The sequence below is a fragment of the Marmota monax genome, unplaced genomic scaffold, assembly GCF_021218885.2.
Source record: "Marmota monax isolate L192 unplaced genomic scaffold, Marmota_monax_Labrador192_F-V1.1 WCK01_AAM20220418_F8-fsc00014, whole genome shotgun sequence".
NCBI classification, from domain to species: Eukaryota; Metazoa; Chordata; class Mammalia; order Rodentia; family Sciuridae; genus Marmota; species Marmota monax.
The window spans coordinates 13,583,462-13,595,829 of record NW_026695222.1 but is presented as its reverse complement, the minus strand read 5'-3'; the positions used below and the strand labels follow the sequence as shown (position 1 = coordinate 13,595,829).

The 12,368-nt window shown below is 46.5% G+C and overlaps 1 protein-coding gene across 5 annotated transcripts in view; it reads right to left on the bottom strand.

Moving 5' to 3' along the window:
• Nucleotides 1-270: 270 nt before the first annotated feature.
• Pofut1 (protein O-fucosyltransferase 1) overlaps nt 271-12,368 on the bottom strand; it is a 34,557-nt gene continuing 22,459 nt past the window's right edge. For 2 of the 5 annotated variants that reach the window (XM_046433373.2, XM_046433372.2), the window contains one exon: nt 8,890-12,074. In XM_046433373.2, the coding sequence (XP_046289329.1) occupies nt 11,886-12,074 (189 nt within the window). In that variant the 3' untranslated portion in view covers nt 8,890-11,885. Of the gene's footprint in view, nt 8,087-8,889; nt 12,075-12,368 lie in introns of those variants that run through there. The other 3 variants (XR_009225774.1, XR_006849466.2, XR_009225773.1) reach the window with 3 other exon arrangements.

Genomic DNA, 12,368 nt, shown 5'->3' with positions numbered 1-12,368 from the left:
ACATGAATCCCTACATCCCGTCTCACATCTGCGGGTGGGGCTTCCCCTCCTCACTCACTGGTGGAAAACATGATGTGACTTTTTTCTTCAGCTCACAGAAACCAGAGATCAACACTCACCTCCCAGCATCTAGTCCCAGTCACCAATCTCACTGGCTTGTCTCTTGTGGACACTTGACCTTCATCATGACTACCTAAGCCCAGTACCCTTTGCTGGACTTCCCCAAGGGTGAGTCAGATTTTCATCATCATAACAAAGACCTGAGATAAATCAGCTGATAAATAAAACAGGTTTATTTGAACTCACAGTTTTGGAGTTCCAGTCCATAACTGGCTGAGTCCATTGCTTTGGGGCCTGTGGCAAGGCAGTACACGACAGCAGGAGCATGAAGCAGAGCAAAATGTTCACTTCTTGGCCAGGAAATGAAAAAACAGAAAATGGTCTAATGTTCTTCCATTCTCTTCAAGAGCACACTCCCCAATAACTTGAAGACTTCCCGTTAGTCTCTATCTCCTAAAGTTGTGTCCCCCCAAAATTCATATGTGAAGTCGGAACTCCCAGGTTGACAGTGTTGGAGTAGGCAGTGAGGCTTTGGAGAGATGATCAGATCACAAGGACAGATCCTGCATGAATTGGATTAGTGCTCTTATAAAATGAGATTCCAGAGAGGTACCTCATTCCTTCTACCAGTGTGGACACAATGAGAAGGTGCCATCTATGAATCTGAGAATAAGCCTTCACCAGACACTCAGTTGGTTGGTACAGCCTCTAGAATTATAATAAATACATTTCTGTCATTTATAAACCAATCAGTCTACGGCACTTTGTTACAGCATCCTGAATAGACTAAGACACACACTCGTCATAATTCCCCCAAACCAGTAGATCTATACAGTGGAACATAGTTTAGAACGAAAAGGAATGAGCCAGGCGCGGTGGCACACACCTATAATCCAAGCAGCTCTGGAGGTTGAGACAGGAGGATCACAAGTTCAAAGCCAGCCTCAGCAATGGCCAGGTGCTAAGCAACTCAGGGAGACCCTGTCTCCAAATAAAATACAAAACAGGGTTGATGATGTGGCTCAGTGGTCGAGTGCCCTGAGTTCAATTCATGGTCCCCCCCCGCCAAAAAAAAAAAAAAACAGGAAAAAAGAAAAGGAATGATTTATTAATTCCTGCAGTAACTTAAATGAATCTCAAAGGATTATTGTAAGTGAAAGAGTCAGTTTCAAAAGGTTACATACTGCTGAGTGTGATGGCACACACCTGTAATTTCAGCAACTTAGGATGAGGCAGGAGGATCACAAGTTCAAGGCCAGCCTCAGAAATTTAGTAAGGCCCTAATCAATTTAGTGAGACTGTCTCAAAAAAAGAAAGCTGGGGAGATACCTGGATTCAATCCCTAGTACCAAAAAACACTATATGATTTCATTTGGGTGACATTCTCTAAAAGTCAAAACTAGAGAAGGATCTGTGGTTGCTCCAGGTTGAGATGGGAGGAACGTGTCACTACAAAGGGAAATGCAAGGGCTTTTTGAGGGCTGATGGACGGTTCTGTGTCCTGTTTGTGGTGGTGGCTATAGAGATGTACATGTGAGAATTCATAGAACTACACATGAAAAAAGTAACGGAGGAAGAAGGTAAATTGTACTAAGTGCTATTTAAACAAACAGAAACCTGGTGGTAGCGAGCTTCAAGGAGGGTCCATAATGCTCCTGGCCTTCTGCTAATAGTTTTGTCCTGTGTCCCTTCTCACTTTCAATAGGGCTAGCCTGAGTGACCTGTAAAAATGAAGGAAGTGATAGTTCATGACCTCCAAAGCTGGGTGAAAGACATTGCAGCTTCTGTATTGGCCGCTTGAACCACTCATTCTGGGGAAGTCAGCCACGGTGTGGCAAGGACCCTTGAGCGACCCCAAGGAGGGGAGCTGAGGATATCCCACAGTGGCCAGTCCCAACTTGCTAGCCATAGGGGTGACCTACCTTGGAAATGGGGCCTCCAGCCCCAGCCAGGCCTTCAGCTGGCTGTAGACTTGGCAAGGATTGATCACAACCTCTGAGAGACCCCTCTGCCCCGCCCCCCCAACCCGGAGCCAGAACTGCCCAACCAAGTTACCCAGGAGTTTCCCACAGAAACTGTGATATTGATTGTTGTTGTTTTAAGACACCACATGGAGGGGTTATTACTTATGCAGAAATAGACAGCTGACAGAAAAATTAAGCAAGGCATGGTGGCGCACACCTGTAATCCCAGCTATTTGGGAGGTTGAGGAAGGAGGATCACAAGTTAGGGGACAGCTTCAGCAATGTAGCAAGACCCTCAACAACTTAGTACCCCCCCCCAAAAAAAAAAAAAAAGCCAAGTTAGATAGACCATTCCTCTTCCAATGGACTTAAGGTCACTCACACGAAACCAAAGGTGAGGTCTACCACAATCCAGCCTCTGTTTTTCCCAGGCCTCACCTCCATCCAGTTCCTCCCTATTCTCCAGATGGCCCCAGGGCTCGCTCGCTCACCTTCAAGCCTCTGCTTAAGCCTGACCGCCCCAGTAACTCTCTTTCATGGGACTTCACTCTCTTTACTCTTCATGACCACCTAACACATTAGTTTTTTATTTTATTTTTTTTTAGTACCAGGGATTGAACTCAGGGACACTCAACCGCTGGGCCACATCCCCAGCCCTATTTTGCATTTTATTTAGAGACAGGGTCTCACTGAGTTGCTGAGGCTGGCTTTGAACTCCTGATCCTTCTGCCTCAGCCTCCATAGCCACTGAGATTACAGACGTGCGCCACTGCACCTGGCTCTTGTCTCCTTCTTCCTCACCAGAAAGCAAGCCATTAATTCATAATGGCTCCGTAATTCAATTTGTATTCTCATTTTACAGATGAGAACACCAAGTTCCACCAGTTACACACTGGATTAATAGTTAATGTAGGCCTTACACACAAGTCTTTGGACACCAAGCCTAGTCCCTTTTCAAAGGGTCACCCAGTCCAAAGCCCTCATGTTACAGATGAAGAGACAAGAGTTCAGAGTGGACCAGAATCTGCCACAAATAGGCAGTTCTCTGACTCTCAGAGTCCCCTCCCCTCTGCATTACTGGTGTGAGTTCTTGGCTCCCTCTAAGTCCTTCTCCTAAGAAGTCTAATCCTCTGGAGACTGGAGGCGGGGCCCATTTACCCAGCAGGCTAAGTGTTCAGGGTTCCTGTTTGCTCCCTGGCAACAGCTGGGAGAAGATGGCCTCACTCTGAGCAAACACAACAATGAAAAGCCAGGGGGAGGTACAAAGCAAGCTTAGAGCAAGCAGCGCCTTGCAGGGCTGCCAGAGCTCTAATAAAGCTTAACCCCCCTCCCTCAGGCCCTCCTTGGGTTTACAGAGCATTTTCATGCACTTTGCAAGCCTCTGGCAGCCCTGTGCCACCAACGTTCACACGGAAGACACTGAGGCTCAGAAGGCTTTGCAAGTTCACAGAGTTACTATGTATCAGAAGCCATGAGGGTATCAGTGCCTCAAATTCTCACAACAACCCTACAAAGAATACAGTCACATCATACGCAGGTTTAACAACTTGGGGCAGATATTAATAAAAACAAAATTTTATGCTTTAATGTGTCAATTAAAAATAAATATAATTTCAAGTGGGGTGAGGTAGCACAGCCTGCAGTCCCAGCAAGTCAGGAGGCTGAAGCAGGAGGATCTCAAGTTCAAGGCCAGCCTTGATAACTTAGTGAGGCTCTAAGCAATTTAGAGAGACCTTGTCTCAAACTAAAAAATAAAAGGGCTGGGGATGTTGCTCAGTGGTTAAGCACCCCCTGGGTTTATTCCTTAGCACCAAAAAGAAAAAAGAAAAAAAAAAAAAGAAAGAAAAGAAAACAAACTGAGCAGAAAGAAAATACTTCAATACTTTAGGTCTCGACTTTAAGACATTATCTACATCTTACAGACACAAAATGCAGAGGTTCAGACATGCTAATGACTTGAGTCACACATCAGCTAGTGGCTGAACTGGGATTTGATCCTCCCAAGCCTCCCAGGATATGGATGGTCAGCACATAGCAGCCCCAGGACAGAAGTCAGGTCAAGACCAGCAGCTCCATTCTAAACCACCTGAAAAGCCAGTGAAACCAGATGGCATAGGTAATGGGCACTATACTGGGAAGGACGCAGTGCACAACCTCTCTGGGGAACAAGATGGCCAAGTCTGTCAAATTATAAACTTACACACCATTATGACTCACCACTTCCAGAAACATATCCTTTGTTCATGGTGTCTAAAAACAGCAAACTTTAAGGCCTCATGGTAAATTAAAGGCATTATAGTCCAATCATGTTGTGGAATATTATGTGGCAGATAAAAAGGGAATGGAAAACAATTATATGTGTGTGTGTGTATATATATATATATATATATATATATATATATATACACATATATGTACGTTTTATATATGCACACATACACAGATATGTTTTATACACACACATGTATGCCTATGTATGGCAAGAGAAATTTCTGGAAGGCGTTCACAAAATTGCTAGTACTATGTTTGCCTCCAGGGAGAAGGAAGCTAGACATTTTTCAATCAACAGACATAGTATGTTAAACTAATTTATAAAACCAGGGCCCTGCCTTTTGGCACTTCCCTTGAGGGGTGCTTACAGGGACCTTTTCACTTATCCTTGGCTCAGGTGACCCCTTAGTGAGCCCTGAAAATCCCCTGCTCCCATCTTCACCCAGCTTTGCCCCAGCCCAGAGACAATCTCTGTCTGGCTCCCATTGGGGAGGGTCAGACTTTAGTTTGATGTTCTAGCCCTTTATGAGCTGCTCAGATCTCCTTGTGTCCCTTCCTCTTGGGGCTCCATCTCCCCAAGTCCATGCTCGGGGCCTCCATACCTCAGCTCTTTGCACCTTGGTTCTGAGTCTCTAATGCCTTTTCTCCTCCCCCAGGTGCAGCTGTTAAAATATGCCTATCAATCCATTCAACTCTACCTTCGCCAAGATGCCAGAAGTCAGATCACCTGCTCAGGTCACTTTCTGCATATTCATTCAACACTTAAGTACAGGACACTTATAAGCCAAGCACTGGTGAAGAGCAGATACAGGGAGACACGTCAGGCACCGTCCTGTTCTTGGGGAGGACCTCTGGTCAGCTGGGAAAACAAGCCTAGTCTTCTGATAAGTGACATAAGAAGCATCACAGTACAGAGGCTAAGGGCACTGACTATGTGTCATGCTTGCAGGTTTTGAGTCCTGGGTCTACTACTCAAGCTGTGTGATTGTAGGCTAGTTGCTTTACCTCTCTGTGCCTCCATGCCCTTATCTGTAAAATGGAGATAATAAGAAAAGCAACATCTGTGAATCAGATGAGTTAGTTTATGCGGAGGGCTTAGGACACAGTTTGGCACATGATAAATGACAATAATTATGTCAGTTATTATTACAATTTAAAGGTGCTGTGGAACTCCGAGAGGAAAATTTCATAGGATTACATTTTTTCTTTTGTCCTTCAGATGGAACCCAGGACAAAACCCAGGGGTGTTCTACCATTGAGTTACATAACCAACTTTACTATTTTGAGACAGGGCCTCAGTAAGTTGCCTAGGCTGGCCTTAAACTTGGGATCCCCTGCTTCAGACTCCCAAGTTGCTGGGACTACAGGCACATGCCACTCCACCTGACTTGGCATTAGGAAACGTTAGAGGGGATGGTCTAGGCAATCGCAGGCAGTGTGCAGCCAGTAGAGTTTGAGTGGACGGCAGTCTCTCTCCTCGTCACTTCCATGTGCCTCTCCCATCTCTTACTGGGAGGTGTCTTTAGGGCACAAGGATGAGTTGCTGGTAGCGCTCAATGGTACAGCATTTGTCTAGTATGTGCAAAGCTCTGGGTTTTATCCCCAACACTATAAAATAAAATAAAATAAATAAAATAAAACAAAACAAAAATGTGGCTGATCGAGCTTCTCCCAATCTTACCTTCTTCATTCATTCCACACTTTTTTTTTTTTTTTTTTTGGTGAAGACTGAACCCAGGGCCTCGTGCATGCTAAGTGGCCCACTGTCACGGAGCTACTTGCCCAAACCTCATAACCATGGTTTATGTAATATTTTTCTCAGAGCCCGTTATACTTTTTAAAATGAAATAAATTTCTTAAAAGCCAACTTTGAACCACATCTGTAAGTGGAAAAAAAAAAACAAAAAACAGAAAAATCCCAAGTAGCAAAAATTAAATATAACAAAGACAATGTTAGTGACTTGTAGCTGGCTAAGGCCATCTGAGTCCGAGCTCTCTGCTCTCTCCAAGTACTAGTGAGCACAGACAGGAGCTAATGACACTGGCACTGAACTGGGACTTTCTCTATGGGAATGTTGGCAGGATGGGAAAACACTGGAAAGCTAGTTCTCTCCTTCTTGTACCCAGTACCTCCGGAACCATCTTGGACACCATCTGACTTGAAAACGCCCCCACACTCCAAGAGAATCAATGTCAATGGCTTGATGTGGCGCCGGTTTTATTTAGAGGCAGACTTTCCGAGGCTGAGGTCCACCCCAGGCTGCCACCCCAGGTGGGTATTGTTCCTCCACAAGGCTGAGTCACGCCGTGGGAGGGAGGTTTCTGGGAAATGCCTTTTGTGTCTTCCCCTCACTGTTTACTTGGCATCCTGGGCTGGCGATCAATAAAGGATTAGATGTAAAAACAAAGCAAACCTGCTTGCCAGTTAAATAGTGTCATTTCCAGGGAAAGGTCGCAACCCTGGAATAAACCAGGTTTCAAGTGAGAATCTGAATTAATTCTGACAACATAATCCAGCGCAGGATTTGCCTTCAGGCAAGGAGTTTTTTCTGTCAACTCCACTAAGGATAGAAAGCGAGCTGGGGAGAGGACGGAGAGTGAAACCTTATTATTATTGCTGTTACTACTATTATGCACTAAGCTGCCTTTTTTTTTTTTTTTGGTGTTGGGACTTGAACCCAAGGGCACTTAGCCACTGAGCCACATGCCGAGTCCTTTTTTATATTTTCAAACAGGGTCTTGCTAAGCACTTAGGGACTCACTGAGTTGCTGAGACTGGCCGAGACTTGCCATGCTCCGGCCTCCAGAGCCACTGGGGTTACGGTGTGCGCCCGCCAGGCTGCACCAAGCTTCTTTGAGGTGAACAGAAAATGGAAATGAGAGCTCCATTCTTCCTTCCTTCCTCCCTCTGCCCTTTCTCTCCTCTCCTACCCCCTAGAGCAGCTATGATGCTTCAGGACATTGTTTCCCAGCCTTATCCATTTCTGCCTTATCATAACCCATCTCTACTGGTACTTACTTATAAAAATTTTAATTGGGGCTGGGGATGTGGCTCAAGCGGTAGCGCGCTCGCCTGGCATGCGTGCGGCCCGGGTTCGAACCCCAGCACCACATACAAACAAAGATGTTGTGTCCGCCGAAAACTAAAAAATAAATATTAAAATTCTCTCTCTTTAAAAAAAAAATTTTAATTGCCTTTGTTTACTTCTGTAAAGATTTGGTCTAGTTGCATATTTCCACCCTCATGTATATGGAGAGACATTAGTGGATTCAGTTCCCGCAACTCTTAAGTCACCTCCTTAAGGTGCACTTGGTGGGACCTGGGGGGCATGCTAGGGTTCTTCTGTACTGTCGGGTGGCTGAGGAGCTGAGATCCTCTACCCACCAATGTTGCTTCTGACCTGCCTCCTTGGGAGACTGCTTTAGCAGGTCTGGGATTCCATATGTCTTATTTTTCTTTCTTTTTATGGTTCTGGGAATCAAATTCAAAGCTTCATGAACACTGGGCAGAAGCTCTGTCACTGGGCTAACCTATAGCCCCACGGGATTCAGCATGTCTAACAAGTTCCCCCAAGTGAGGCCACCTGCGGGTCCTATGACCACAATTTAAGAGGCCCTGAGCCACTGGCATTAAACCCACCTATAGGTGCTTGCCAAAAAAAAAAAAAAAAAAAAAATGCAGATTCCTGGACACTACCCACCAGTCACTTGGATTCTTCAGGCAAGGGTGGCTCTTGGAATTTGCCTTATCCAGCAGCACTCCAAGGAAGCTCTGGACACTGCAGTAGCACCTGTAATGTGGAAGTGAGGTATGGGAGTAAGAAAATCTGCCTTGAGGTCACTCTGCAAGTCAGGGAAGCTCCCTGTGGTTTGGGCCCTAAACTCTCCAGCAGCCAGGGATCCTCTACCTTCTCATCTGCCCTCGGTGTGAGCAAATCCTGCTGGCCTGTCCCTCAAAAAACACAGGTAACTTTTAAAAGACTCCAGTAAACAAGCAGATTTGGGAATGGGAGAGTGATGGAATCAGACTGGTAAAATATTGATAATTATTAAAAATGTGAGTTCAGTTTATCACTCACAATGTTTGTGTGTATGTGAATTTTCCCACAATAAATATTTTTATTTATCTTTGTGTGTGGTACTGGGGATCAACCCCATGGGTACCATACTACTGAGCTACACCTCCATTGATTTTTAATTTCGAGACAGGGTCTGAGTTGCCCAAACTGGCCTGGAACTTGAGATCTTCCTGCCTCAGCCTCCCAAGTCACAAGATTTTAGGTATATGCCACTATGCCCTGCACCTTAACACATATTTCAAATAAAGAAAAATCTTTACAAATAAAAATATTTTTCAAATTCCAGTAGTGAGAAACTGGGAACATATTAAGGTCTCATAATAGGAAAATGGTGAACTTGGGCTGGGATTGTGGCTCAGCAGTAGAGTGCTCACTTAGCACGTGTGAAGCCCTGAGTTCAATCCTCAGGACCACATAAAAATAAACAAACAAAATAAAGATATTGTGTCCAACTACAACTAAAAAATAAATTAAAAAAAAAAAAAGGAAATGGTGAACTATGGAGAACCTCTCAATGGAAGTTGATATAATTAATTTATTCAGGCTATGAACAGGGAAAATATGATATACTATTGAGTAAAAAAAAGACATTAAATTGTATATATTGCATGATTAAAACTATGCAGATTCATTTCTTCAAAAACTGAATTATAAAAAATAATTTTATACATTCAGAATCTGACCATTTCCTACCTCCTTCAATGCAATGGCCTTTGCCTCCTGGGAGAAGAGGGTGCTGGGGTTCCAGTTCAGGGGGGAAGAGCCCCTCGCCTCTCCCCTGCACCCGGGACCCAGGCCCACACCAGTCTCTGCTTTCACCCTTCCCCTCCCCATGCCAGTTCCAAGGGACCTTCAAGAGTGTAGATCAGATCGTATCCTCTTCTGTCTCCAAGCCCGCAGAGGCTCTTATCTCTCCAATTAAAGCCAAGTCCAGGCCAAGGTGCAGACCTCTGGCTATGGGAGTGGCACTGGATTGCTGCAGCCACTCAGCTACACCTACTGACCTCCTCCTCGTGGCTCTTCAGGAGCCTGTGTCCCTACAGGGCCTTGATACATGCCATTTCCTCTGCTGGGAATATGCTGCCTCCAGGTATCTGGACACCTGTGTGCCTCCCCTCCTTTGTCAGCTATTCTTGTCTAAAACATCTTTCCCACTGCACCCCTAAATCCTTTATTTTTCTTCATAGCACTTACCAATATCTCCCAATATGCTCACTATGTCTTCTACTTTCTTGAATGCAAATTCTTTGAGAAAAAAGACTATGTTGGTTTCTCGCTGCACCATTGTTCCTAGCACAGGACCTGGAACATAGTGGGTGCTCAGAAAACATGATGAATGAGAATGTCAAACTAAATAACTACCAGAGGAACCTGTCGACTTCACATGGACTTTGTTTCTTGGGTGACCTGGCAAATCCGCAGTAAGTGCCCATTGGAAATCAAAGTGGCTGATCTTTTCCAGCAGAGGTCCCCACGGCACACACAGGGTAAAGTGCATTTGTGAACCGACGGCAGTGGAACATGTTGGTGGCTAACAGAACTGGCTCTAGGGGTCAAATTTTGGCTTAATGCCACGAGCTGTGCAGCATTGGAGAAATAATGAGAATTCTCTGAGCGTTCATTTTTTTCCCTTATCCAGAAAGACAGGGATAGTACTAGTTCTTACTTCCCAGGGCTGGGATGGGAACTAAACAGGAGAATGCCCATAAAGCACTTGGCAAGCATGCTGCCTGGTACGGAGGAGGTGTGCACGAGAAGCAGCCCAGTTAATCCAAAGCTACGTGTGCCCCCGCATCTCTCAAGTTCAGTGTCTCTCATGCATATATGCTTTAACTGATCTGAGCCTCTCAACAACCCGTTGATTTTACCATTTTTTCACAGGGTAGGAACCTGGGTCAAAGAATAAAGCAAGTGTCCAAAGGCCAGAGCTGAGACGGCCAAGGGCTCCAGCACCTTTGCCTCCAGAGCACCAGTCAGATTACTGCTGACGCCCATCTGCGGATCCGGATGGCTCACTCTAGCTGACTCTAGAGCTGTGCCTGGTGTGAGGCTGTGAACAGCAGATGAGAATGAACAGCAGAGTCAGAAACGGAACTGGCCAGCAAGCCACGGCATCTCAACAACCTGCTGGAGGCCGAGCGTGCACAGGCTCCCTTGTCTGCACCCTTTCCTCTGGGTGAGGCTTGAGAGCAAGTCTGGAAAGATAAGCCATTTACCAGGGTTTAAAACACTTGACTGTTTTTCCAGGAGGGAAAACTACAAAAGCCTTCTGTAAAGTCAGGCAGCAATTCTACACAGCAAATGCTGACTTGGGTGTTAGAGATCCTCCTGTAATCTCTGACCCCTGACCCAGTGTGCCCAGGACCTAAAGGCAATCAGGGGAGAAGCCTCTGCATGGAGCTCTGGGCCACCTATCCAGTATCAGAGGCCACAGGTGTTGCTGTGGCATTTTAGAACTATGAGGTCAAAAAAATCACAGGCTCTCAGGAGTCATGTATTGTGGAAAGCGCAGCCTCTAGAGACAAAGAACCTCATGACCATAACCCCTTGCATCTCATGGCTTGGGCAGAGATTACATTCAATGGGAAGGGGCAAAGGTTGCTTCTAAACTGGGAATTCCAATGGTTTCTGGATCCTGGGCACCTTCTATGTGCCAGATGCTCCTTTGTGAAGGCTTTGTGTGAGAGCTCCCAAGCCACAGGGCGGGGGTCAGGGGAAGAACAAGCTTTGGACATCAACCCAAATTCTACCCACAGGCCCTTTGAGAGGGCAGCCTTCAGAGGATCCTGTTAGGCCCACGAGCCCTGACCCCAGTGATGCACTGAGGTCCCCATGGTGCCAGGTTTGCAGCAGCCACCAACCATCAATTATGAGAGAAATACCATGATCATCAGGCTTGCTGGTGTGCTCTGAGCCGGGAACGTGCTGGGTGAGAGGCAGCAGCCCCCAGAGCACTGCAGAGTGCCTGACTGTTTACTCCCATTTGCAGTGTTTCTGATAGAGGAGCATACACACACCCCAATCCTGGACATGGCCTAGGAGGTGGGGATGACACTGGCTCTGGTTGGGCAGTGGAGATGGGTCTGAGGACCACTTTGGGGGATACTTGGAAAAGTGGCCAAAAGACCCACCCCAGCCCTGGATCCATCCACTTGCTGTTAAGGTCACTTTAGGTATCTATGCTAATGGATTTCACTGACTTTTAAAAATAAAGGAGAGTCCTAGGGTGGCCATGACCTTGTATCAAAACTATAAAAATCCCCTTCTATAAAAAAATCTCTCAGCTTTCCAGGCTGCTCATCCCAGGGAGAACAAAGGAGAGAGGTTTGACTGCTCTACCTTTGTGAGAAATTCCCAGAGAATGGGGAAACACAGAGGCGGGAGATGCCTCCCTGATACGGTTCTCCAGCTCTGGCAGGCAAGAAGAGGAGCTTGCAGTCCTGAGAGCACCTCTGGCTGCCAGGCCTGGCTGAAAGGATCAGCTGTGACTGGTGACGTTCTCCAGCCAGGATCAGAATTCATCCCGCAGCTGAGGGGGCCTGTCCATGCCGAAGAAGGACGACTGCTTTCCCTGGAGGTCTCGCTCCCGCTTCACAAAGGCAGTGAAGGAGGAGACACAGTTGCCAATAAAGTGGTCAGCTCTGCCGAGGATGTACAGGTCGATCTGGGCCACCTCAGGCTGCAGACTCACCACCTTCACCTGCAGAAGGAAGGCAGAGAGTATCAATCTGGTGGCTGCCAGCCACAGGCTCGACCGCCTTCCCTAGGACTGAGGTTGCAAAGAAAAGGAGGAATGGAGAGGATGAAGACCTGGGGTCGGTGTGAGAGGAGTGCAGCCCAGCTGCCTTCTCGGTGCCTGTGTCCTCCTCCAGGCCCTCCAGCCTCGGCTCGGAATGCCCCACTCTGGGTGCCTCTGCCCAGAACGCCCTTTTCCTCACCAGGGCTGGGAGCTCTGTGGAGTGTGTGCTTAGCATGCCCAAGGCCCGAGCTTCCA